Source organism: Cydia amplana, chromosome 8 (assembly GCF_948474715.1).
Source record: "Cydia amplana chromosome 8, ilCydAmpl1.1, whole genome shotgun sequence".
NCBI classification, from domain to species: Eukaryota; Metazoa; Arthropoda; class Insecta; order Lepidoptera; family Tortricidae; genus Cydia; species Cydia amplana.
Genome location: NC_086076.1, coordinates 9298301 through 9325964, shown reverse-complemented (window position 1 = coordinate 9325964; position 27664 = coordinate 9298301). Strand labels below are relative to the sequence as shown.

The 27664-nt window shown below is 40.5% G+C and overlaps 2 protein-coding genes across 3 annotated transcripts; one reads left to right on the top strand and one right to left on the bottom strand.

The window, feature by feature from the left end:
• Positions 1–521: 521 nt before the first annotated feature.
• On the bottom strand, positions 522–15562 carry LOC134650212 (protein transport protein Sec61 subunit alpha). Of its 2 annotated transcripts, XM_063505156.1 has the most exons (11): positions 15553–15562; positions 11551–11652; positions 11334–11401; positions 11042–11107; positions 10111–10321; positions 9029–9190; positions 7931–8026; positions 6262–6428; positions 5313–5453; positions 3303–3551; positions 522–785 (listed from the first exon to the last, which is right to left on the bottom strand). In XM_063505156.1, the coding sequence occupies exons 2-11, from the start codon at positions 11555–11557 to the stop codon at positions 522–524; spliced, it is 1431 nt and encodes a 476-aa protein (XP_063361226.1). In that variant the 5' UTR covers positions 11558–11652; positions 15553–15562. The 2 variants fall into 2 exon arrangements, with proteins under 2 accessions (XP_063361226.1, XP_063361225.1); XM_063505155.1 differs by lacking the exon at positions 15553–15562 and having other exon boundaries at positions 11551–11710.
• Positions 13747–27664, top strand: LOC134650335 (pre-rRNA-processing protein TSR1 homolog). Its single transcript, XM_063505295.1, has 13 exons — positions 13747–13951; positions 14137–14407; positions 15043–15612; positions 15709–15877; positions 16081–16194; positions 17318–17436; positions 18217–18372; positions 19964–20087; positions 20875–21141; positions 22822–22911; positions 23013–23120; positions 24021–24141; positions 27478–27664. Exons 1-13 carry the CDS (start codon positions 13855–13857, stop codon positions 27630–27632), a joined length of 2361 nt encoding a protein of 786 aa, XP_063361365.1. The 5' UTR covers positions 13747–13854; the 3' UTR covers positions 27633–27664.

Below are 27664 nucleotides of genomic sequence, written 5' to 3'. Positions count from 1 at the left end.
TAACTACTGGGAAAAAATATTCCCAGTAGTTACCACCAAAATTTTTGTTAGAGTTAAATACTAATAAAAAGAGCATAAACAGCATTGTATAATTATAGAGTGATTTAATAAATAGTTATATAAGTCGATTAGTATTTTAGTAAACTGCCATAAGAGTGACCAAACATATTGAAACAGTTTAAGCGGTACGAGTACAGAAACTATAATATATGTAAGAATAAATTTAATAATCCATTTAGATTATTTTTCAAGTGATTTTATTAGGTAATTCAAAATCACTCTATATTTATAACACTATGCAATTTATGCCGTTTTATATTAGTATTTAACTGTAACAAAATTTTGGTGGTAACTACTGGGAATAAAAATTCCCACTAGTTACCACCAATCCGAGTTTTTCCCAGTAGTTACCAGTGGTAAAAGGTGGGAAAAAAATTCCCAGTAGTTACCACTGGCAACAACTTGGTGGTAACTAGTGGGAATAACCCTTGCCGCCGACGCTATTGTAGATAGTAGTTTGTTTAGAAGAGCAGCGTGCTCATGCCGCCCATCTCGGCCTGCTCCTTGACGAAGATCTCGAAGTACTGGTAGATGATGGTGACGGCGAGCAGGATGCCGGTGCCGGAGCCGATGGCGCCGAGGAAGTCTGCCAGCACGGACAGCGCGCCGATGCAGAGCCCGCCGAACGCCGCCGCCGTCGGGATGTAGCGGTTCAACTCGTGGATCATGGAGTTGTCGCGGTGGCCGCGCATAACCATCTGCTGCTCCTTCAGCTGCTTGGCAACCTACGGAACAGTATGTGTTAAGATATCTCGTTCGGAGGTATCAATTGAGGGTAGATTGTGTTGGAGATAAAATTTAGATTAAGTACCTATTATTTAAGTAAAATGTTGCTATGCCCTAACGGGTGCATGTTGTAACCTAAGATATATAATATAAGACCTACTGTAAACACATGTATGCAATAAATGATATGAATGAATGAATGAATGGACTATTGGCAAGGTGCGAAGTCGGTGAAGGGGGAAGTGGCGCTGATCGTCACAAACACAGGTAATCTTATGGAATGTCCGCCATTAGTACTAGCGGCAGCCGCTTGAACTAATTTTACTCCATAAGATTTAACGTAGAAAGTCCGCCAAAATGAGGGCAGCACCAGTCGTGCACCTAGCGAATATTTGAGGAGTGTCTTTTCAAAAGGGTTTATTTTTTCTGGGAATCTATTTCTAAATTGGACCTTAAGTTTTCTTGAGCAAGGTTCTCTCTAGAAGTACCGCTAAGAAAAAAATAAACCCTTTTGAAAAGACACTCCTCATTTATTAATTTCGTACAGAGTCATTATAATTATGCATAAAATTTAAGATGAGTGAGATATTATTACCAATTTAAATTTAAGTGAATTAAACCGTGTAATATTCCAGTGAAAAATAATAAGTGTGCCTCAACATGTGAAATGTTTAATATTGCAAATTAAAATTTCATCGTTTGCTCAACATACTTCAAAAATCGTAAGCGTAAAAGTAGATAAAGAAATACAAGTTGTCGATAACACACCGGTACGCTAATTAAGTTAGATTGTCGAACAAACTTCTGTGACGCTGTTTAGTAAAATTCTATTTCTACGGATCAATATATAATCGGTTCCACATAAAACTTCGTCATTTAGTTCCGCCTCCGTCGGCCGAATATGTGTACTAGGCATAAGATAGCTGCAAATCGATCACGGTAATGACCTAGCCGCTAGTTAATTACGTAGGTTTAAAACGCCATTATACATAGACTAGGAATCCTCTAGACTGAGTTTAGAGCAATTATTTCATGAAACCGATGCTGCCAAAAATACCGGGGTGCGGGGGGACGAGATGAGCGAGTCCCGTGCCGTGATTGGTCCGTTCAAAGACATGGACCAATCACGGCACGGGATTGACTCGAAGATGGAGTAAAACTACCGTATAAGTGGCAGAGGGGGTAGCGTTATTATGCTCAGTCTAGAGCAGCGGTCGGCAACCCGCGGCCCGCGGGCCGCATGTGGCCCGTGAACCTGTTACTTGCGGCCCGCGAGCCCCCCTGGCTATTTTGTATGTAATATTGACAAACGACAATGTCTGATAAAGTCATAAATATTAACAAAGTGCGGCCCGCGTCAACTTCGTTAACTACTATGTGGCCCTTGGTTGCTAAAAGGTTGCCGACCGCTGGTCTAGAGGATTCCTAGTCTGTCATTATACGAGCGATTGAAAAGTTCGCGCCTTAGAAAAAAAAACTAAAGAGAGTATTCAAGGAAACGTTCATTATGAATCGTTAGTAGAGATGCAACGGATAGTTGTTTGGCCGGATACCGGATATCCGGCCCTGGCACTGGCCGAATATCCGGTATCCGGCCGCTGGATATTCGGTCGGCGGAACTATAACTATATTTTGAGTTTTGCAGGTCGTGTCGTGCAGGTTTCGACCTGTTTCGTAGTGAACGTTCGCGCGGACACATTTCTAGGATCGTATAATGTGTAATATAACGATACGTATAATTATAACGAGTTTTATCTTGTCATTAGGTAGTAAGTTCGTTTTTCTACTCCAGCACTTAAATGTGTCAATTAAATGACTGACAGTGATATCTAAAGCAATGTCATTTGAATGATTTGTCTATAGGCTCATAAGATGACTGCTAGCAGTCATCTTATGAGTATAATACAACTGCTTTATTTTTTTTAAAGATACAAGTTCCGATCATCTTGATTGAAAGAGGTATGTTTTCATTTACAATAATAACTCTTTTAACCCCAAAATGTGTTAATTTTAGTATCCGGTATCCGGCCGGATAGTAGGTCACTATCCGGTATCCGGCCGGATACCAAAATAACGGCCGGATAGGCCGGATACCGGATAGTAACCGGATATCCGGTGCATCTCTAATCGTTAGTAATGGCGGCAATATTTAAATTGCCAAAGAGGCGGGGCAAAAAGGGAGCATAGTTTTAAAAAAATCTTTTTTTTTGGCTTAGGTCACAGAATAAATAATAGTACTAAGTACAGAAGACTTGCTCTCTAACAAAACGCGTCTGTTACGATCAGCACAGATATGGCCGCTAGGTGGCGACAGCGCCACGCGCGGCTCATGGCTTTCCCCAAAATTGGGGCCGAACCGATGTACTTTTAGCTACCTGTAGCAAAGCGACGAAATCGCGGAGTGAGACACGCCTGCTTAGGCCATGAATATTTCAGCCTCCCCTCGTATGCCCAAGCAATCACTAGCGCTAGAGTCGGGTACGAACAATATTAGTGTCGTTTTCGGTAGTACTCACATCCTTAGCCGAGGATCCGGACACATCGATCCAGGTCTTGGAGAAGAAAGCGCAGGAGCCGAGCATGAAGATGATGTAAAGCACGGCGTGCAGCGGGTCGTGCGCGATGTGCGCGAGCGACTCCGGGGGGCTGAAGTAGTAGCACAGCCCGCCCACCGGGTAGGCCCGGGCGGGACCGCCCCCGCCCACGTCCGCCCACACGCCCAGCAGGTTCACCAGGAAGTTGCCGCTGAATTTCACGGCCAACATCTGGGGACGAACAATATCACACGTAAACAAACTGAAATAAATGAGGAGAAATTGAAGGAACTGAAGCTCACTACTCTTAAGCACCGCAGAGAACGTGGAGACCTAATAGAGACGTATAAAATACTCTCTGGGCACTATGACCTCAAGGATTTTCATGAAATGTTCAAGCGCAACAACAACACCCGTCTGAGAGGTCATCACTTAAAGTTAGAAAGGCATAAGTCCCACAGTAACCCATACAAACACTTTTTGAGCAACCGAGTAGTGAGGGCTTGGAACAAATTTCCTGAAGATGTGGTCTCAGCACAAAATGTGAACCAATTTAAAAATCAACTAGACAAGCACACCTATACATCTACTTGTCAATGACAACTATCAATGATTACTGGATACAGGCAATATCAGTTGTCACAACTGCCTGCCTGCTTATAGAATAATAATAATAAAAATTAAGAGTCTCGACCAACATCTTGAGAGACTCTCGCTAGGTGGTTGGATCAAGGGCCGGATGCAGAAGGCGGTGATCTTGGACACGGCGCGGATAGTCCGCCGGTTCCTCTCTCTGCGGCCCTGACCACCGGTAGCTTGGGCCCTGCCCCGCTGCCGGCGGCATTCTAGGTTAGGTTTTTTATAATGTGTTTATATGTTTTTTTTTTATTGTTTTGTAAGTGTTTTTATATTTTACTTTTATATTCATATTATAAAAACCCTAACTTAAGAGAAAAGATAAATAAAGAGATAATAATAAAAATTAAACAAGGCCTCCAGTGCCCCGGGCTGGAATCAAACCAGCGCTATAGCAGAGATAGCGGCACGTGCCTAAGCCTGGTGGCCACCGGGGTCACAGCGACGTCGGTCGATTTTTTTTTACAACAAATCGCAATTACACAACTTATCGGCTATTGCCGACTATGTCAATAGAATTCCACCAAAAACATTTCATGTAAAATGTTGCCAAGACGAAACCATAAGGCTCGCGCTATCAAAAAGTTATCAGATCCCTTCTAGAGCCAAACTTCTAACTGTGCAATCCCTAACTTCACAAACTCTACGCCTTAGTCAAAATATGTGGTTTGGCCTTCGATCAACACGGGCTTCCGACAGGTCGGAAGGGATAGGCCCAAGCGATATCTTGACATTCAAATCATTCTGCCATTTTTCGCGGGGGGGGGGGGAACGTGCACACAGTCGCACTTCTCACACACTTGCATACAAAATCCAATCTGTAATGACGACACAAATACATAGAAAATGACACCCTACACAGACAAATCTTGCACACCTCGATCTGTTTTTGTGTACGGACGAGTCACAAGTGTCACAACACGCACACTAACACATTTTCGTCAAGAGATGAGAAGTCGGATTTGTTGCTCGACCGATCCGCAATTTGTACTGGGCGAGAAAAATCGATAAATCCAGCAATTACATGAGACTAAAATATAATAACTGTGTTTAAATATAATTAAACGTATGACATGTAAAAAAAATATTACGTGTGAAATGTAACACCTTCTTTTTGTGAATTTGATGTCCCCGACCTCTTTTTACAACAAAAAACCGAGCAATTAGGCATTTTTTCTGCTGCTGTGTTCACTCGCGCGTCTGGACTCGGTCTAGTTAAAAATCCGAGCGCAACTAGTTTTATTACCCGCGCTAGATCAGTTGATCTTGTACCTAGGCAGAGGGGAAATAATGCGAATGCCGCATCCCTTCCGTGTTGATCGAAGGGTTTGGCAGATCTGAAAACAAGAAACTCACCTGAGAAATAACGTAGAGGTTAGAAACGAGCGCAGACTGAAGAATGATAGGAATGTTGGAGGTGTAGAATAACTTGATTGGGTACGACGAGTACTGGCCGCGGTAGCGCGCAGACTTGATCGGTAGGTCTACACGGAAGCCCTGAAAATGAAAATATCGTTATTATCAATACATGATATTTGGTAGTCAATACTGGTTTCGTAAATTCTATACATATAAGTACAGCCTAGGTTTTTTTTACAGGGTAGGTATGCTTGTGGTTAACATACTTGATGGTTCACCTATGCTGAAGATGTGTTGGGTGATTGATTTTTTTTTAAATCATAGATGTCGGAAGGTCTATGATTATGGAGAGAATAAATAAATAAATACTGTATCCTACAGGTCTCAAAGAAAAAGCTTTACTAATTAATTGATCAGACTTGGCTAATGGGTATATTTGATGTCTCACCCCTGTTGCACGTCCAAAATGTTACTAAAAAAATAACAAAACATTTTTCTAGGATCACACTAGAGACCCGATAATAATTATACTAATATTGAGTATGTCTCTAGTGTGATAAACTATAGATATAGGTACTGTGATTTTGATTTCAACTTTTGTCTGGCCCTGTGATATTTCTATATATACAGGGTGCCCGGTAATTAGTGGATAACCTTCTAACCACCGACAGAGCACCTTAGGCTGGTCCAGAAAATGCACTTATAGGTCTAGTAAAAGTTTCGTGGTTTTCGAGATAATCTAACTTTTCTGTCTTTTTTAATGGCTAACTCCAATTAAAAAAGACAGAAAAGTTAGATTATCTCGAAAACCACGAAACTTTTACTAAGTGCATTTTCTGGACCAGCCTAAGGTGCTCTGTCGGTGGTTTGAAGGTTATCCACTAATTACCGGGCACCCTGTATATAGGATATAGGTATAATAAGTAGTAAAAGTGTTGTAACTGACCTGGAAGTATATGACTATCGCGAAGACTAGCACTGTGGCGAGCAGGTTCATGAGGTTGGGCAGGTTCTGGCGGTAGAAGGCCTCGCGCAGCGCGCGCACCTTGTCGGGCCGCGTGGCCAGCAGGTGGAACAGCGCGATCACAGCGCCCTCGAACTCAGTGCCGCGACCTAAGGCACAGAATAACTACCGTACAGAAAATTCACTCCTTCACAAGTCAGATTTAGGTATAAAATTACACCTATATCGCCGCCTGCAAGCAAAATTGAAACTTATAACCGCGCACGAACCGTGAATCTCCTTTGCGCGCCGCAGTTTTATGACCGAGCTGTGAGTGTCGGCACGGGGTTATCACTTGACAAGTTTTTATACCTAAAGTCTATTTTTTTATTCGGTAGACTGAAATGACATTTCATAGTATGAACATCATGTGTCATTTCATACTATGAAATGTCATTTTAGTCTACCGAATAAAAACATTGACTTTATACCCACCGATTTATTATTTTTAAGATAAATATGTAGGAATTACAAACGTTGATTATGTAAACATACATTTTTTATCCGGAGATAGTATGTCTGATTCTCACGGAAGTAAGTTTCGAAGCCATTGTGTATTTTCAATTTTGCGCGAGCGCCTGACACGACTATCGTGCACGCCGAGCGGCAGCCCACTGCCATACGCCTGTCCGATGGGCGCGCCGGCCAAATGTACCTAAACTGCGGAGTGACACTCCCCTGACCTAAGGTACAGCAGGTACGGTCAGAACATTCTATGGCAACTGTTACCCAAATCGGGCACCTGTCACGAAATTTTTGACAGTTTAGATGCGGCAGGCGTCACTCCGCGATTTCGTGGCGTCGCTACAAATACATGCGGCCCACAACAATTTTGGTGTCTAGCCATAGTAGCGGTCATGTCTGTCGTAATAGACGCGTTTTGTTAGAGTGAACCTTCTGTACCTAGTACTATTTTTTATTCTGTGGATGCGGCGGGATTCGCGCGCCATTGTTCTGGAAATACTCAGCTAGAAAAAGAACCTAGAAGTCTGAAATTTGCAGCTTTTATTAAAGGACACACTATCACAGAATAAGTAATAGTATTATCATACAGAACGGACACGCACCGCCCCGCCCCGATTCGGATTACCTCGCCCGCGACATGAATGTGTGCGTAAGTCGCTCTACTGAGAGCATGTCAGGATTCCGTCAGAAACTCAATGACGCGTGTACAGACGTGCCGCGCACACATATAAACGCAAATCATTTTTGATGTATGGCGTGTCCGCCCTGTGACACTATCTAGACACACTCCCTTGAACTAGGTGCCTGGCTTTCTTAAATGACATCTATTGACAATCTTATCTATGGAGGACGTTAAATCATCTTTATTAAAAGAGCTAATCCCAGTTTTCTAAAAGCTCATATGGGGCATTATCTATGAAAAGGGACCCTATTGTCGATGGCGCTTACGCCGCACAGCGTCGCGCGGCATTCTATTTATATCGGAACATCGTTAATAATGACGTAAACGCCATCGACAATAAGGTCCCTTTTCATAGATAACGTAACATATGAAGTATATTCTCTTTCCACATGAATCACATGATCCATATTGTTTGAATACCTACTTATCAATAAAAATGTATTAGAAACGTGTCAAAATACTAACCAGTGTTGACGGTGGCAGGTGAGAAGGCCTTCCAGACAATGGTTTCGCAGATGTTAGTGGCGATGAACAGAGAAATACCGGATCCGAGACCATATCCTGGAGAAAAATAAATAGACACATTTACTTGTGGGTAGGCTAAAAACATCAATAGTAAATTGTTAACCAAGGGATGAAAGGCACTCATTTCTGCCGAGGTAGTTTGGTGCTCGAACGCAGTGAGAGCGCCAATAGTCCGAGGCTGAAATTATGCCTTTCACCCGAGTTAAACACTCTACTTTTCATTTCCAATACGAGGAAAGTAAAATGCGTGTTTTTTTTTAAACATGACTAAGTATAAAATTTTTATAGTAAATCTTGAGGGTACTTTCAATTAACAATATCGTTAAAAATATTGTTATTTATGGAATGGGGAGTTAAATATCACAATGGAAATTGTATAACAAATCCATTGAGTATAACCCAAATTTCAGTTGCTTATCTTAAAAAAAATCATAAAATCGTACTTGGAACGTAAAATGCTCTAGTGTAGAAACGTATCATTTTCTGCACACCTTTTAGAACAACAAAGACCCTCTTTCAGAACATGAGAAATGAAAAGATTATTTAACTATTATGTAGTTAAGTAGAAAAAGAGACTATTACCTGACTCCACAATCAAACTAGATGTAGTTTTGTGCAGCTATGTCAACTTGTTATTGTAACATTTAATTATAATAAAAAATAAAATAAAAATGAAAAGTTTAGTCAAATCCTTTAAAATTTCGAAGCAAAGATTGACATGAACTTTTTTACAGCACTAAGTCAAATAAGCTCATAGATCCTACATGAAGTGCTGGCTTGACAGTTGACAGTAAAGTAAGCGGTTTTTCCACAGCTCACACCTATGACTTTCTTGGCTCTTAGGAATGCAATACAAATAATACAGTGTAATATTTATAAGTTGCTCTTTGATAAAGGAAAAACCGCGATGAAACTGGACTAATGCCAATAAGGACTAACTTTTCTGGTTGATGACAGATATATAAAAAAACGGTGTCCGCGGTTTACAGGCTCCTTCAAGTTGTAACCAGGAGACATAATAAGGCACTTGCAACTCACCTTTCTGCAGCAGCTCGTCCAGAAGCAGCACAATAAGACCCGCTACGAACAGCTGGATGATGATGAGCAGACAGACGCCGGCGCCGATCTCACTCGGCTCGCCATACATGCCCGTCATCACGTACACGATGGCTTGGCCCACCGTTATCACCATGCCGAATACTGGGGAATACAACATTATTTTACTTTGTGGTTTAGTTATTTACATACCTACATTAGATTAATGTGTTCAAAATTAAAGTTAGAACAAAGCACAGCTACGTAGTGTATAACTACTTGGTTTATTGTCAAATGTTTTTAGCGAGGTAGACCATTATCATGAAACCAAATTAGTTTATCAGGTCAAAATCAAACAATGATTTTAAATTTTATAAAAAAATCTTAAAACTAAACTAGAAAGCTATCATTAGAAGGCATTATAGTTATCTTAATAAATAATTTAGATTTATAATCATTGTTTAAAAAAAAACATGTTTCTTTTGTTTCAATTGAAAGCTCTCAACACTCTGTGTACATAGTTTTCACATAGTAGTGTACTTTCATTCAAGTTGATATTTTAAGTCATTTATTTATATTGTGTAAATATAAATTGGCAATGTGCCTAAGGTGAATGAAATTGGCATTTTGCCTGTACTATTCTGTTTCATATCTGCAAGTAATTTCAGTTTCTATACTTGAAAGTAGCTTGTTTAGTATTCTTAATATTTCAAATATGTGTGATGTGAAAAGATGTATGTTACCAGTCGCTTTTCGGTGAAGGAAAACATCGTGAGGAAACCGGAATAATCCCGATACGGGCCTAGTTTACCCCTTGGGTTGGAAGGTCAGATGGCAGTCGCTTTCGTAAAAACTAGTGGCCACGCCAATTACTGGGATTAGTTGCCAAGCGGACCCCAGGCTGAGGCTGAGGCCGAGCTGTAGCAAAATGCCGGGACAACGCGAGAAAGATGATGACTGGTATTTATGTACCAAAATTACATATTAAATAAGATCACAACAGAAAACAATGCCAATAACTATAAAAGTTTATTTGATAAGCCAGTGATAGCAGATCTAGGTTGAAAGATATCAATTCCACTTACATTTCTGGGCACCGTTAAAGAGTGCTCTGTCCTTTGGAGTATCACCAACTTCAATGATCTTTGCACCGGCAAGCAGCTGCATGATAAGACCAGACGTGACGATGGGGGAGATGCCGAGTTCCATGAGGGTGCCTCTGTTGGACGCCAGGATAACACGGATCCAGTAGAAGGGATCCGCGCTGTCTGACGACATGATGCCGAATAGGGGGATCTAAAAAGGAAGGAATTCCTAAATACATACACTGTGACTTACAAAATGGTTTCTTGTATCGATTAAACCTTTTATTAATCAAATGAGCTTTTAAGAACCAAGGTCAGCACGAAGATAAAATTTATAGAGCTAGAATCTGAAATCAATTTTACTTTGTTTCCAAATCTGTATTTTTTGTGACCATGTCAAAGTTATCCCTGAATAAAAGAATACATTTTTAATGTGTATATGACCCTGTCCTATATGCAAACTGGTTTTGTAGTCAGACAGTAACATGTTTGGAGGTGGCTCATAATTTGATCATGCTTGTTATGCTTATTATTTTGTGTAGTTTTTTATGAATTACATGAAAGTAGGTTCGAATTTAAACTGTTGTGTGACATACTAACATTGAATAATTTTACGGTTTAGACTCACTTGTTTTAAGTCACTCGCGCGACATGTTTCGGAGAGCCTAGGTCTAAACTAGGCCTAGGTCTAGTGAGTCTAAACCGTAAAATTATTCAATGAAAGTAGGTTGTTTATCCAATTAGAAGGTTTATGTCCATTGAGACAATAGCTAATTAGGATTTATTCACTTATTAGATTAGGTGTTTTAAAAAATGTTGTACTTAGTCATTTAATAATGAGGTTTAAGCATGATAACAATAAACTCAAAATAAGGTTAATCCTTATCATTACAAGAGAAGCATATGGAATTAAATAATGATATTGGCTTACCTGACAGCATACTAAGAAAATAAACAGTGTGATTGCCGTCCATAGTACTTTCTCCCGAAATTGGATCTGGAAATAACACAAGTTCAGTTAGAAAATAACCTCTATATCTGTGTGTATAGCGATTTACAGTTACACTTTTTGGGGCAAAAGGTACGCCACGAATACGCTACTTTCACTTTCTTAATGACCCATCTATACACTATTTGAACTTATATTAAGCATTAATAGATTAATTCATTGAGAAAGTGAGCTAAAACGCTGGGAAATACCAAGATATATACGATTAACTTACCTTTCTCTCCGGTTTTGCGATTTCCGGTAATATACTGCAAAACGGCTTTATGACCTCGAGGAATTTGACTGAAAACGAGAAAAAAACACAATATGTTACACGTTTAACACATAACTTGAAATTAAAACCCACATTTGAATCCGATATGAAGATAATACGTGTCGGTAGATCAGAATAAAATCACTGGATAATATTAAGAAATATGAACGATACTCACTTCCCATTTTGAATTATTGAGATTTAACTATCCTAACTATAATATTAACCAGTAAATTCGACTAAAACCATTCAACTTTTGTTCATTAGTAACACTCCAACTGGACTTTCGTGAAAATGAGCGTGCGCAACGCCGCCAGCGAGCCGTCTACAAATGACACGTCCACAACGTCACGTCACGTGACCTGTGATGTTGGCGTGCGTAATGTTGCCCTAATAATGAAAATAAAAGGATTGTTTTGAAATCGAATGCTGCATGTTTGTTATTAAAACCATTCTAATTAGAATAAATATTACCTAAAACAAGCAAATGTATTAATTTTGCTTATAATTTACACCCCCACTTACATATTAAACGTTTCTATAATCAGTGGCGGATTTCCCATAATAAGGCACAGTAGGCTCGAGCCTAGGGCGGCGAGATATTAGGGGCGGCAAATTGTGACAAAAAAATCGCTGATGATAACAAGAAATAACTTAAAATTAGGCCAGGCAACGAATTCTCAAAAAAATGTATAGAGGTAAATGCTTGGAACACAATTTTTGACTTTGTAACTTTGTTTGAACTAGTTAGGAGGTGAACATATCAAAAGTCCCCGGCCGTAGCCCTTGAGCCGGGGGAAGAGGGAGGTTTGAAGGTCCTATTTTTCGGTTTTTCGCTTATATCTCGGAAACTATGCGTTCTAACGACTGATCATTGTACAAAATGAAAGCTGATTAAATTTGCCACAAGTTTTATTTAGTACCTACAGTTTTTCGATATCTTGAGGGCCCTCCACAGTTATGCGCGAATCGCGGCGCGAAGCCGCGAACGCGAGTGTGGCGTCGATTTTACAGATTGTTCACGCCTTCGCGTGGAAACAAAATGGAAAAATAGCTACAGCAAGTATGATGCCTTAGATAAATGACAGTTAAACTCGATCAGCTGATGCTTTTCAGCCATCTTGGCTCGAACTAAACTGCGACCCGAGAACCGAGAAGTTTCACCGAGAAGTTTGCGAGTGTGGAGTCATACGTCAACGTCGCGATATGTTCGCTCGGCGAAGTCGGGCCGCGATTCACACACAATAGTCTGGAGGGGGGGCTTGTATAGGGCCCTCCACACTCGTGCGTGAATCGCGGAGCGAAGCCGCGAACGTGAGTGTGGAGTCGATTTCGCAGATCTGCTACACTGTTAAAATCTTTCGGGTTCCTTTCCTCGTGAGCACCGTGAATATTATTGATGGAAATTCAAGAGCAGCTATCTGAAAAACTAAACAAGATACTCTAGATCAGCCATTCTCAAAGTGTGTTCCGCGGAACCCTAGGGTTCCGCGACACCCCTGCAGGGGTTCCGCAAGAATTTAGAATTATGCTTATTTAATAAAAAAAAGTACACTTCTAAAAACTATTGTTTTATTGTAGGGTTCCATTAAGTATTTCGCTTTCCAAAAGGGTTCCGTCAATAAAAAAAGATTGAGAACCACTGCTCTAGATCGAAAAACTCGACTGTATAAAACTTGTAGCAAATTTAATCAGCTTTCATTTTGTAGGTATTTATAATGATCATGTCACAACGACGCGTAGTTTCCAAGATATTATAAGCGAAAAACCGAAAAATGGAACCTTCAAATCAAACCCCCCTACCCCCGCTCAAGGGCTACGGCCGGGGACTTTTGATATTTTCACCTCCTAACGAGTCCAAACAAAGTTACTAAGTTAAAAATGTGTCCCAAGCATTTCCCTCTATACCTTTTCGTTGCCTGACCTAAATGTAGTCAATATTATGGGTGCTGATGTTGAAGAGGCGGCTACAGGGTCTGAGCCTAGGGCGGCAAAGACTGCAAATCCGCCACTGTCTATAATAACTTGTTTTTTTTTTCGATATCATTTTTATTATTTTAAGGAAAAAGTTTGCGGCGTTTGTAATTGTATGTCGAATAGCGTTAAGTATTTATATAGCTGGTCAACCAAATCTTGTCAGTAAAAAAAGGCGCGAAATTCAAATTTTCTATGGGACGATATCCCTTCGCGCCTTCGCGTCTACATTTTTCAAATTTGCCGCCTTTTTCTACTGTCAAGATCTGGTTGACCAAGTATAGTTGTTTAAGTAAAAGTTTTAACCACGCATTAAAAACATAGAACATTTTAACATGTGACTTAAATAGATAATACACTTTTTTTATGACAGCTGTTGTTAAATGTCACTGTCAGTGTCACTTTCACTGGCAAAATTTGCCTTTGACTCCGTAAGTTTCGCCATGTGCGTAAGGTTATTAGTAAATATTTGTGACCTCCGGAGATTACTACTGAAATAACGACAAAAATGCAGCAAGCGCATCGTTCGGGAACTCTGAAGCAGAGCAACAAGGTTCATAAATCTCGCCATCGGTCTAAGCGTGGCATCGCCGCTGCCGTGAAAGGTTAGGTTTCATGTATAAACTTTTAATGTTACTTTTGTATAGAATTCTGCAACATTAATTGTCTCTAAGTTATAAATTACATGTGTTAAGGTTGCAAACAAATCTTTATATTGCTTTATCGTCCGGATTTACGTAGAATACTTAACGAAAGTCGCTATATAATCACGCACTTTTTTAATTTTTAGGCAAAGTTAACGCAAAGGAATTCGTTCGCCGTAACCGTCATATCCTTAAAAAGGATGAGCGTCGTCATCAAGCTCTTCAGCTTCGTAGAAACAAGCGCGAAGAGGTGTTATCTAAAAAGCGCGCGTTAGGAGGCACCAGGAACCCACCATTTTTAGTGTGTGTGGTTCCTTTGAATGCTCAACTCGACGTTCAGTCCGCGCTTGCGATATTGAGGACATGTTCTGAAGGCGCTGTGGTGTCACAGTCTGAAAATGGCATCCTGCATATTGGGTAAACTTCACATTAAATAAATAGTTTTTTTTTCTTTATTTATTTATAGTGGATTTTTACAAATGCCACCCTCTTAGTGGCTCTTTAATAAAAACTACAACATTCAAACTTTCACTACTTCTAATTTGTATGATGTTGTTGACCATATTTTTAAGAAGCCCAGCCTATTCAGAGGCTGGACATGCCTGATGGAAGTGATTTTTTTAAATTGAAAACTAGCGACCCGCCCCGGCATCGCACGGGTTTACAAATTATACATAAACCTTCCTCTTGAATCACTCTATCTATTTAACAAAAACTGCATCTAAATCTGTTGCGTAGTTTTAAAGATCTAAGCATACATACAGACAGACAGATAGACAGCGGGAAGCGACTTTGTTTTATACTATGTAGTGAAGTTTAACTTTGTTAGCTGTTAGATGCATTGTAAATTGTAACTGTTAGTTTATGTATAATTAAAAATGTTTACAGACATAATAAAACGAAACATTTTATTATTATTATTTAATAAGCAGGCGGGCAGTTATGACAACTGATATTGCCTGTATGCAGTTATCATTAACAAATAGGTTCATATTGTGTGAACTTTATTACCTTTGTTAGTATTCATGTGTAGCATAAAACATTGGTTTCAGCTTGCCGAACTTCAAACAACGCTTCTCCTTTATCTGTCCAGAAACCGACAATGAATTTGCTCTTCTTGACACTCTCAAAGTTGCAGACACTGTTTTATATGTCAGCTCAGCTCTAGATGAACCCGTTGATGAATGGGGTGAAAAAGTTCTAGCTCTATCCATGGCACAAGGCATGCCCACCCCTGTGGTAGTAGCCATGGACATTGAAGGAGTAAACCCTAAGAAACGCACCACAGAAAAGCAGAATGTGCAAAAGCTAATATCCAAATGGCTGCCAGAAGAAAAAATTATACAGTTGGATAAGAGTTCAGATGGTTTGAATGTATTACGTAGGATTGGGAACCAGAAACGTAACATATTACATCACAGGGAAAAGAGACCGTATATGCTGGCTGAGTCTTATGAGTATGTGCCTGACGCAGAAGGTGAAAGTGGTACATTAAGAGTCACTGGATATTTGAAAGGAATGCCATTGGACGTGAATGGTTTGGTTCATGTTACTGGGTTGGGAGACTTTCAAATGTCAAGAATAGATGGACATGATGATCCTCATCCACTCATTTTGGGCAAGTAAGTGTTTATATCTTTTTTATTTTAATCAAATCTAAATTGTACTACTGAAATTATTATTATTAATGATATTAATTTTAAATTATGGTTCAACAGAGAGAATACCAAACCTGACTCAATGGATGCAGAGGTGGTGAAGGTATCTGTGTTGCAAGTGGCCGATCCAGCTAAACAGGAAAGCCTGGACTCGGAGAATGTGCCAGATCCAATGGATGCTGAGCAGACCTGGCCTACAGAGGAGGAGATAGCACAAGCTAATGCAGAAGTAAGTAAAAAGTATTACATTATTGGTTGGAGAATATGGGGTCTTACCAATTCCAGCTTGGTGCAGCTGCAAAGCTGCAAAAATTTTAGCAGTGTTGACATCATTTATGTTGACACCATGCAACTATGTTGCTATTTACTGAATCGCTTCTGCTTCAAAGTGCAGTATCATATACTTGTCTTATAATAGTTTATGACTTGCAGACAAAAACAAAGAAGGTGAAAAAAGTTCCAAAAGGCTGGTCGAGCTACCAGGCAGCTTGGATCGTGGAGTCCGATGCGGAGGGCGAGGGCTCCGGCGATGAAAGCGGGAGCGAGGTAATTTTAAGTTTACGTTTTTGTATCTAAATTTGAATACCACACCTAACAACATTCATATTCTTTAACTATTAATGGGCATGTTAAATAACAGCAGATCACTGCCTAAAAAAGCACCCATCAATAGTAGATAATTCTGTATGGTTCAGTATTGTCTACTACTGATGGTTGCTTTGGTACAAAACCCCAGTAACTTATCTTTAATCTTTGACATCTATTTTAATCTCCAATGTGGCAGTGCTTCAAAGGTAGATGCTTCCAGCCTTTGATTTAAAAAAGAAAACTGGCCAAGTGCGAGTCGGACTCGCGTTCCAAGGGCTCCGTGCATTAAATCACCTCACGCTTGACTGCACATTTTTAATAGGCTTTCCTGTCATCTATAGATAAAGAACTATTTCGTGTATTTTTTTAAGTGAAAACTTCTTTAGCGGCGCTGTGCACTTTGAGGTGGGGAAAAAATATTAAACTCGAGACAGCGTAAGGCGTAACCCTCTTTTACCGCGCGGCGAAAATGTATGCCTGAGCCTGCTGTTTCGTTTTTATTCACCAAAGAACTTTAGTCATAACATATCATAATCAGGTCAATTATTTAAAACTGGACTTTTATATTAAGCAATAAAGCTCAATGTTCTAATCTTGTACGGGCTGAAATACGAGGATCTCACAGTTACATTCTAACTTTATATCACTCCAATATAATTCAATAAAGCTACATCTTGATGAAATCGCTAATAAAAGTGAACTCTAGTACTGGTGAATAAAACTCAAAATATGATGATCAAATATATTTAGATGCGAGGTCTGCAAGGTAACTTTACAATTTCTATTCGAATTTTAAACAATGCTACAAATTTAAGCTCCAATTTCGTAACTAAAGTTTTTCAATAGAAAGGAGGATGGGTCAATTATACATAGTGCTGCAGACATTTTGGACTAGTCATTGAGTTTTCACTTCTGTCGGCACTCCCGGAGTGCAACCCGTTGTTTTTTTTATTTTAGACCCAGTAGTTTCGGAGATAAAGGGGGAGGGGGGAATGGTCGGACAGACAGACGCACGAGTGATCCTATACATATTCCGTTTTTTCCTTTTGAGGTACGGAACCCTAATAAGTATGATTAACAGGAAGAAGATGAGGATGAAGAGTTCATGTCGTGCGAAGAGTCCAGCTCGGAGAAGGAAGAGGACGCAGATAACGATTTTGAATCCGTTACCGAGTCTGAGATGGGACCTACTGACGACAGGTAATTGTACATCTATCGTAATGATACTAATTATACTTGGATAAGAATGAAATAATTAATAATGTGATTTCGTAATTTTCATATTATGAAATAAACAAATCTAAATCTAATGAGTCGGAAGTAAAGTGAGCAGTGAGCGCATTTTTGTTGTGAAGGTTTTTACGGCATTGCACCATCGCATTGTGTTAATATTATATGTTTTGGTGTAGTAGGTAGAAGTTTTCCTTTTACGAACAAGTGGTAGTTTTTGACTTTAAGTAGATAGATAGATAGATAGATGATTTATTTCATGAAAGACAATTACATAATAAGTTTGCATTGATGTCAAAAATATAAGAATTTCTATCATGATCGTCAAAATAAAAATAAAAATGAAAATAATTACAATACTAATGAAATAAAATTATAGCTCCAATAAGGATTGTCAACACAATTAGAATAAGAGTAAGTAGGTAAATACTTACAAATCCAAAATATAAATTTACAATGTCAGGACTTACGAGAATACAAGAACAGAACAGATATTTAAAATATAGTCTGTCAAGCAGGATATGTCAGTAGCAATGTAAAGCTAAAATGTGGTATCCCTAGGTAAATAACCAAAAGCAGCAATGTACATCAAACAACGATGAAATTTAAACAAAACAGTTCCACAGATAAGATATAAATTGCACGCGATTTTCGAACAATTCAAACGTTTTTCGATTTGCCGCTTTTTTCGACTGACAAGATTTGCTTGACCAAGTATATTATCTACATTGACACTCATTGTACGAACAGATACGACGCAACAATAGACGCCGCGGAAGAACACGAGCTGCTCCAACGGCTGGCGGCCGCTCGACAGGACGCGCAGTTCCCCGATGAAGTCGACACGCCGCAGCACACACCGGCGCGGGAGCGCTTCCTGCGCTACCGCGGCCTCGAGTCCTTCAGGTGACACTATAGACTGCAAGAGCTGCACGACTAGCGGCCGCCCGACAGGACGCGCAGTTCCCCGATGAAGTCGACACGCCGCAGCACACACCGGCGCGGGAGCGCTTCCTGCGCTACCGCGGCCTCGAGTCCTTCAGGTGACACTATAGACTGCAAGAGCTGCACGACTAGCGGCCGCCCGACAGGACGCGCAGTTCCCCGATGAAGTCGACACGCCGCAGCACACACCGGCGAGGGAGCGCTTCCTGCGCTACCGCGGCCTCGAGTCATTCAGGTGACACTATAGACTGCAAGAGCTGCACGACTAGCGGCCGCCCGACAGGACGCGCAGTTCCCCGATGAAGTCGATACGCCGCAGCACACACCGGCGCGGGAGCGCTTCCTGCGCTACCGCGGCCTCGAGTCATTCAGGTGACACTATAGACTGCAAGAGCTGCACGACTAGCGGCCGCCCGACAGGACGCGCAGTTCCCCGATGAAGTCGACACGCCGCAGCACACACCGGCGAGGGAGCGCTTCCTGCGCTACCGCGGCCTCGAGTCCTTCAGGTGACACTATAGACTGCAAGAGCTGCACGACTAGCAGCTACGCTGGGGCGTAGCGTGAACTATGAATCTAGCCGTGGGCGACACCGCATCTGCGAGGCCCTTTTCTTTTTCGTGGGCGAGGGCCCACATCGCCACTACGCCACTGCCCCGACGAAGTCGACACTTACCGCCGCGGGAGCGCTTCGTACGCTACCGCGGCCTTGAGTCCTTCAGGTGACGACACACAAGACAGATAATTTCACATTCATTGCCACCCAACCAAACAAGACATCCGCGCCAGGCCGCAAAAAATTCTTCATATAAAGCTGTAGTACCACGATCCCGACTATCGGCACAGAATAAATAATAGTACTAAGTACAGAAGACTCACTCTCTAACAAAACGCGTCTATTATGATCAGCACAGATACGGCCGCTAGGTGGCGACAGCGCCACGCGCGGCTTATGGTTTTCCCCAAAATTGGGGCCAGAACGGATGTACTTTTAGCTACCTGTAGCAAAGCGACGAAATCGCGGAGTGACCCACGCCTGCTATCGGGTCGTCCGGCCTGGGAACGAAAAAATAAAATACCCGATAGTCGGGTTTTCGGCATTGAATGTGTTAAACTAACAATGAAGAGGTAGTCTCGTAAAATCGCATAAAGAGTAAGTAAGAAACTCTTGATGTCGTCAAAGCGGGGTCCCGTTGTTTCCCATAAAGTTTAAAGTCATAATGTATTGTTTGTCATATTATCATTAGTCATAAAACTAAAACCGTTAATATTTCAGGATTTCCGTTTGGTTATTCTATAAATAGGTTAGGTTAGGTTTGTTTTTTGGCAATCCTGAAAAGTGACGCGCTTCTGAACCAAATGAATTATGACTAACGAAAATTCGGGCAAACAATACATTAATATGGCTTAAAACTATTTGGGAAACAATAGAGACCCGTCAAAGCTTTAGCAATAATTGTAAATTCGCGAAAGTTCATGATTTAGTCTCTGTTCTGTAGTGACCGTTATATTGAGCTAATTGTAGAATGAAATGTGTTGAGTATGACCACAGATCATCTCCGTGGGACCCTAAAGAGAACCTGCCGGCGGACTTCGCGCGCATCTTCCAGTTCGAGAACTACGAGCGCACGCGCCGGCGCGTCTACAAGGAAAAGCAGGACAGCCTCGTCAACACGGTGTGTACTCAACAGACCTTTCGCAAATTGCGGGCATTTTTCTCTGTCACTCTAATTACGCCTTCATTGGAGTAAAAGTGAAAGATCCCCGCAATTTACAATATTCGGTTTTCGCGGTAGCGCCCCTCTGCTCAGAAGAATTCCTACGGAATTCGTAGCGAATACATCACCTACACTTTTATTTTATGAACTTAACATAACGTAAAAACCGGCCGAGTGCGAGTCGGACTCGCGCACGAAGGGTACCGTACCATTACGCTAAAAAACGAAAAAATCACGTTTGTTGTATGGGGGTTCCCATACCATATCGACGTGACTTAAATATTTATTTTATTTTGTTTTTAGTATTTGTTGTTATAGCGGCAAAATAAATACATCATCTGTGAAAATTTCAACTGTCTAGCTATCACGGTTCATGAGATACAGCCTGGTGACAGACAGACAGACGGACAGTGGAGTCTTAGTAATAGGGTCCCGTTTTTACTTTTTGGGCTTGGAACTCTAAAAAGGCTAAGTGTGTATGTGTACTTATTTTTTTTAATGGCTTCAATCTATCTTGTTTTTTTTTGTGAAGATCAAATCCGTAAGGACAAACTACATCAAAGCCGTACAAACGTTAGAAATGATAGTCAAATTTTCATTCCTGATTAGCACTCAAAACTTTCTTCTTCTTTACTAAATTAATGTAATAAGACGTTCGTATTTTTTCAATTGATTCTCTACATTGATATATATTTCCTTTATACGTTATATAGCCATTAAACTAAATTCTGTATTCAAATTCTAGTACGGAATCTACGCAACCATCCACATATCGAACGTCCGCCAAGACCTGTGGAACTCCTTCCACTCGGCCAACAAGAACGCCCCCCTCTCCGTATTAGGGCTCCTCCCCCACGAGCACAAGATGTCGCTCATGAACGTGGTGCTGAAGAGGACGGGCGCCAGCGAAGACCCCATCCAGAGCAAGGAGCGGCTCATCTTCCAAGTGGGCTACAGGAGGTTCATCGTCAACCCGATATTCAGTCAGCACACTAATGGTGGTAAACATAAGGTGAGACTACTTCCACTCGGCCAACAAGAAAGACCCCCTCTCTGTCTTCGGGCTGCTACCCCACGAGCACAAGATGTCGCTCATGAACGTGGTGCTGAAGAGGACGGGCGCCAGCGAAGACCCCATCCAGAGCAAGGAGCGGCTCATCTTCCAAGTGGGATACAGGAGGTTCATCGTCAACCCGATATTTAGTCAGCACACTAATGGTGGTAAACATAAGGTGAGACTCCTTCCATTCGGCCAACAAGAACCCTCTCCGTGTTAGGGCTCCTGCCCCACGAGCACAAGATGTCGCTCATGAACGTGGTGCTGAAGAGGACGGGCGCCAGCGAAAACCCCATCCAGAGCAAGGAGCGGCTCATCTTCCAAGTGGGCTATAGGAGGTTCATCGTCAACCCGATATTCAGTCAGCACACTAATGGTGGTAAACATAAGGTGAGACTCCTTCCACTCGGCCAACAAGAACGCCCCCCTGTCCGTGTTAGGGCTCCTCCCCCACGAGCACAAGATGTCGCTCATGAACGTGGTGCTGAAGAGGACGGGCGCCAGCGAAGACCCCATCCAGAGCAAGGAGCGGCTCATCTTCCAAGTGGGCTACAGGAGGTTCATCGTCAACCCGATATTCAGTCAGCACACTAATGGTGGTAAACATAAGGTGAGACTCCTTCCACTCGGCCAACAAGAACGCCCCCCTGTCCGTGTTAGGGCTCCTCCCCCACGAGCACAAGATGTCGCTCATGAACGTGGTGCTGAAGAGGACGGGCGCCAGCGAAGACCCCATCCAGAGCAAGGAGCGGCTCATCTTCCAAGTGGGCTACAGGAGGTTCATCGTCAACCCGATATTCAGTCAGCACACTAATGGTGGTAAACATAAGGTGAGACTCCTTCCACTCGGTCAACAAGAACCCTCTCCGTGTTAGGGCTCCTCCCCCACGAGCACAAGATGTCGCTCATGAAAGTGGTGCTGAAGCGGACGGGCGCCAGCGAAGACCCCATCCAGAGCAAGGAGCGGCTGATATTCCAAGTGGGATACAGGAGGTTCATCGTCAACCCGATATTCAGTCAGCACACTAATGGTGGTAAACATAAGGTGAGACTCCTTCCACTCGGTCAACAAGAACCCTCTCCGTGTTAGGGCTCCTCCCCCACGAGCACAAGATGTCGCTCATGAACGTGGTGCTGAAGCGGACGGGCGCCAGCGAAGACCCCATCCAGAGCAAGGAGCGGCTCATCTTCCAAGTGGGCTATAGGAGGTTCATCGTCAACCCGATATTCAGTCAGCACACTAATGGCGGTAAACATAAGGTCAGTCTTTGGTCCTATATTGGATGAAAATTGAGTTGACTTGAAGTATTCCTCCGGATCATACCTCAGGAGTTTAACACTTTCAGTGCCGAAAACCCGACTATCGGGTATTTTATGATTTCGCTCCCAGGCCGGACGACCCGATAGTCGGGATCGTGGTACTACAGCTTTATATGGCGAATTTTTTGTGGCCTGGCGCGGATGTCTTGTTTGGCTGCGTGGCAATGAATGAGTTAAGTTACCCTTATTGCCTCCCTTCGCTGACCTCTGACCCTGATATTGTTGAATTTTTAGGTACCTGGGTTAATAATTTATTGAAAAAAAATCTGAGCCTATTATATGGTGATGGTAATTGAATTATTTTAAATTTTCCAGTATGAAAGATTCTTCCAACCGGGCTCAACTTGCGTGGCCACATTCTACGCACCCATCCAGTTCAGTCCATCTTCAGTGCTTTGTTTCAAGGTATGTTTAAAGAACCTACATTTATAATTTTCCTCTTGATATAAAAACATTTGAATAGTGAACGAAAGAATGAATGGTATAAGATTTAATTATGTTTTCAGGAAAAACGGAATACGAAGTTGCAACTGGTTGCTTCTGGAGTGCTACTTTCTTGCAACCCTGATAGGTTGATTGTTAAGAGGATTGTACTCTCCGGTCATCCATACAAGGTATGTAACATGGGGCCTACAGTCAGCAGCATAAGTTGCTAAGAGGGCGAGGTGTCCATAATGATCTTAACGCGGCTTTACCTATTCGTTAAAATAATAAGAGCGTGTCAAGATAATTTTGAACACTTCGCCCGCTTAGAAACTTCTGCTGCTTACTGTACCACCCTTTGGCTGGGCTAGATTTTTTTAGATCCCTTATCATTAAACGAACTTTAATGTTGTATGTTTTGATACAACCCTCTCGATCGCGCTTAAGAGGAAAGTGGACGACCGCGCGATACTGCCTTTCCATACAAACGTAGTCCCCATTTTCCTCTTTGGATACTAACGTTAAAGAAAATATTTTTAAACAAGTTCACGTATATAATATTTTACACAACACATTATATTGTGCAAAAATCATTCCCATAATGACAATATTCAGAGAGAAAAATGGTGACTACCTTAGTATAGAGAAGCGGGCATCCACTATTATCTTATGGTTTGTGCTCACAGACAAGACATCCTCTAGACTGAGCATAGTAGCGCTACCCCCTCTGCCACAAATATACGGTAGTTTTACTCCATTTTCGAATCAATGTATCTTTGTGTGACGTGCGTGTCTTTGAACGGACCAATCACGGCACAGGACTCGCTCACCTCGTCCCCCGCAATACAGTATTTTTGGCAGCATCGGTTTCATGAAATAATTGCTCTAAACTCCGTCTAGAGGATTCCTAGTCTATGTTTGTGTTTAACGATGTAAGTATACGAATAAATATAAATTAAAATGTTAGTCCCAAAATACAGTTCGGTTTATTCTTTTTTATTATTTATTTCTATTATTTTTATTAAACCATAGTTATTCCCAAAGCTGTGTAAATACACATTACACATTTGAACTATCTTTTTCTTTGGCAGGTGAACAAACGATCGGCGGTGATCAGGTTCATGTTCTTCAATAGAGAGGACGTGGCATACTTCAAGCCGTGCAAGCTGCGTACGAAATACGGACGTACTGGACACATCAAGGAACCTCTAGGTATGTTTAGAAATAATATATAACACGATTCTCATCAATACAATATACAATTGAGAGAAGTAGTTGTATGTCAATAGCAGTTTTTTGTTTTGTTTTTTAATCATTTGTACGACTATCAAACATGTCACTCACACGCCAAGATTGTGGGACTGTGGGTGCATGCTACCCAATATAAACCTTACCTGAAACCATCTAGTAGTCTATCCGTGGATTTCTTTGTACCAGGTTTTAATTTGCCAGCCAAATCTACCCTGACACGATATCACGTCGGTAGGGAGCGAGATCGGTTTAGTATAGTTCGTTTTTTTAGCATTAGAAATAAGTTAAACAATCTTGACGTGTCTTTTTATTGAAAAACACGTTTTAAAAATAAATAATGGAAAATATGTAACAACTAGCTGTTGCCCGCGACTTCGTACGCGTGGATTTGTATATTGGTGGTTATATATTCTACATTAGCTTAGAACATTATGCAGCAAGAGATTGCGGTAGGACGGTTAATCATTTGTTAATTATTAATATTATACAACGCATGAGACTTTGTCTTTCACAACCTACGAAGTTTCAAGCCCCTAACTGAATAAAATTGTCCTCGATATAATCCCTCTAAACCCTCTTAGAAGATTTTCATGTCCTCTATTTAATAAAACCTAACTACCTATTTACGAAGTTTGAAGTTCCTAGCTTTAAATAAAATTTGAACCCTATACAAACTTTCAACCCCTTTTTTAACCATTTTAGGGGATGATTTTTTTAAAAGCTGAAATTATTTTTCTTGTATTCTAATAATATGCCTTTATACAACGATTCAAGTCCCGCAACTAAAAAAATGTTTGGCCTCCATACAAATTTTCAACCCCTTTTTCACCACCTCGGGGGATGAATTATCAAAATCTCTGACATTCGTTTTCTTCTCTTTTGATAAAATACATTTTTACGAAGTTTCAAGTTTGTAGCTTTATTAAATAAAATTTGAACCCTATACAAACTTTCAACCCCCTTTTTAACCCTGTTAGGGGATGAATTTTACAAAACGCTAAAATAACTTTTCCTGTCTTCTAATAATATCCCCAAATAGAAAGATTCAAGTCGTGCGTTCGAAAAAATGTTTGATATCCATACAAATTCCCAACCCCTTTTTCACTACCTTAGGGGATAAATTTTCAAAAACGCTAAAATTAGTTTTCTTGTATCTTAATTTAATACCTTTTTGCAAAGTTTCAAGTTCCTAGCTTAAAATAAAATTTGCACCCTAAGACGAACTTTCATCCTTTTTTTATCCCCCTTAGGGGTTGAATTTCTAAAAACGTAGCAATTACTTTTTTTTTGTAATCGGCTATTATGCCTTTCTAAGAAGTTTCAAAGCATTTGTAATGGATTAAAACTTTCAACCCCTTTTTAACCCTGTTGGGGGATGAATTTTACAAAACGCTGTAATTATTTTTCCTGTATTTTAATAATATCCCGAAATACAAAGATTCAAGTCCCGCGTTCGAAAAAATGTTTGATAGGCATACAAACTTTCAACCCCCTTTTCACCACCTTAGGCGATGATAATTCAAAAACGCTGAAATTAGTTTTCTTGTATTTTAATAACATATATTTTTACGAAGTTTCAAGTTCCTAACTTAAAATAAAATTTGAACTCCATACAAACTTTCAACCCCTTTTAACCCTGTTAGGATATGAATTTTACTAAACGCTAAAATAACTTTTCCTGTCTTCTAATAATATCCCCAAATACAAAGATTCAAGTCCCGCAGTCTCAAAAATATTTGATCTCCGTACAAATTTCAACCCCTTTTTTACCACCTCGGGGGATGAAGTTTTAAAAACGCTGAAATTAGTTTTCTTGTTATTTAATTTAATACCTTTTTACGAAGTTTCAAGGTCCTAGCTTAAAATAAAATTTGCACCCTAGGACATATTTTCATCCCCTTTTTTACCCCCTTAGGGGTTGAATTACCTAATACGTCGCAATTCCTGTTTTTTGTCATCGGCTGTTATGTCTTTCTAAGAAGTTTCAAAGCATTTGTAATGGATCAAACTTTCAACCCCTTTTTAACCCTGTTAGGGGATGAATTTTCAAAAACGCTGAAATTACTTTTCCCGTCTTATAATAATATCCCCATATACAAAGTTTCAAGTCCAACACTCACCAAAATATTTGATCTCCATACAAACTTTCAACCCCTTTTTTCACCACCTTGGGGGATGAATTTTCGAAAACGCAGAAATTAGTGTTCTTGTTTTTTAATTTAATACCTTTTTACGAAGTTTCAAGGTCCTAGCTTAAAATAAAATTTGCACCCCAGGACAAAGTTTTATCCCCTTTTTTACCCCCTTAGGGGTTGAATTACCTAAAACGTCGCAATTCCTTTTTTTTGTCATCGGCTATTATGTCTTTCTAAGAAGTTTCAAAGCATTTGTAATGGATTCAAACTTTCAACACCTTTTTAACCCTGTTAGGGGATGAATTTTCAAAAACGCTGAAATTACTTTTCCCGTCTTATAATAATATCCCCATATACAAAGTTTCAAGTCCAACACTCACAAAAATATTTGATCTCCATACAAACTTTCAACCCCTTTTTCACCACCTTGGGGGATGAATTTCCGAAAACGCAGAAATTAGTTTTCTTGTTTTTTAATATAGTACATTTTTACAAAGTTTCAAATTCCTAGCTTAAAATAAAACTTGCACCCCATACAACCTTTCATCCCCTTTTTAACCCCCTTAGGGGTTGAATTTTTCAAAATCGCTTCTTATCTCTTGTACACTTTATAAATTCAACCTAGTGTGCAAATTTCAACTTTCTAGCTTTTGTAGTTTCGGCTCTGCGTTGATGAATCAGTCAGTCAGTCAGTCAGTCAGGACACTTGCATTTATATATATAGATTATGAGTCTAATACGATCATTTATATTCTTCTGCTTTCATAAGTAATACCTAGTTACTGATTTAAAGCGTTTTTCAATTAAAAGACATGTCAAGATCGCTTACCTTCTTTCTAATGCTAAAAAAACGAACTATAGCTATAGTTCGTTTTCTTAGCATTAGAAAGAAGGTAAGCGATCTGGACATGTTTTTTTTATTAAAAATCACCATTGAAAAATAAGCTACAGCCAATAATTATGTAAGAATTATAAATCATATACGATCTTTTACATTATTTTGCTTTCATAAGTAATATTAACTAATTTTTTAAAGCGTTTTTCAATAAAAATACACGTCAAGATTGTTTACCTTCTTTCTAATGCTAAAAAAACGTACTATTGAAGAAAGCAGAAGCAGATAGTCAGAAGGTACTTTATAATATCTATTTACCTTTTCTAGGTACCCACGGGCACATGAAATGCGTATTCGACGGCCAGCTCAAGTCCCAAGACACAGTGCTGCTTCAACTCTACAAGCGAATGTTCCCGAAATGGAACTACGAGGATTGCATCGTCACGGATAAGGACACAGCGACTGATGCCATGGAGGGATAGATATAGACGAATAAATGTACAGTTATGTTCAA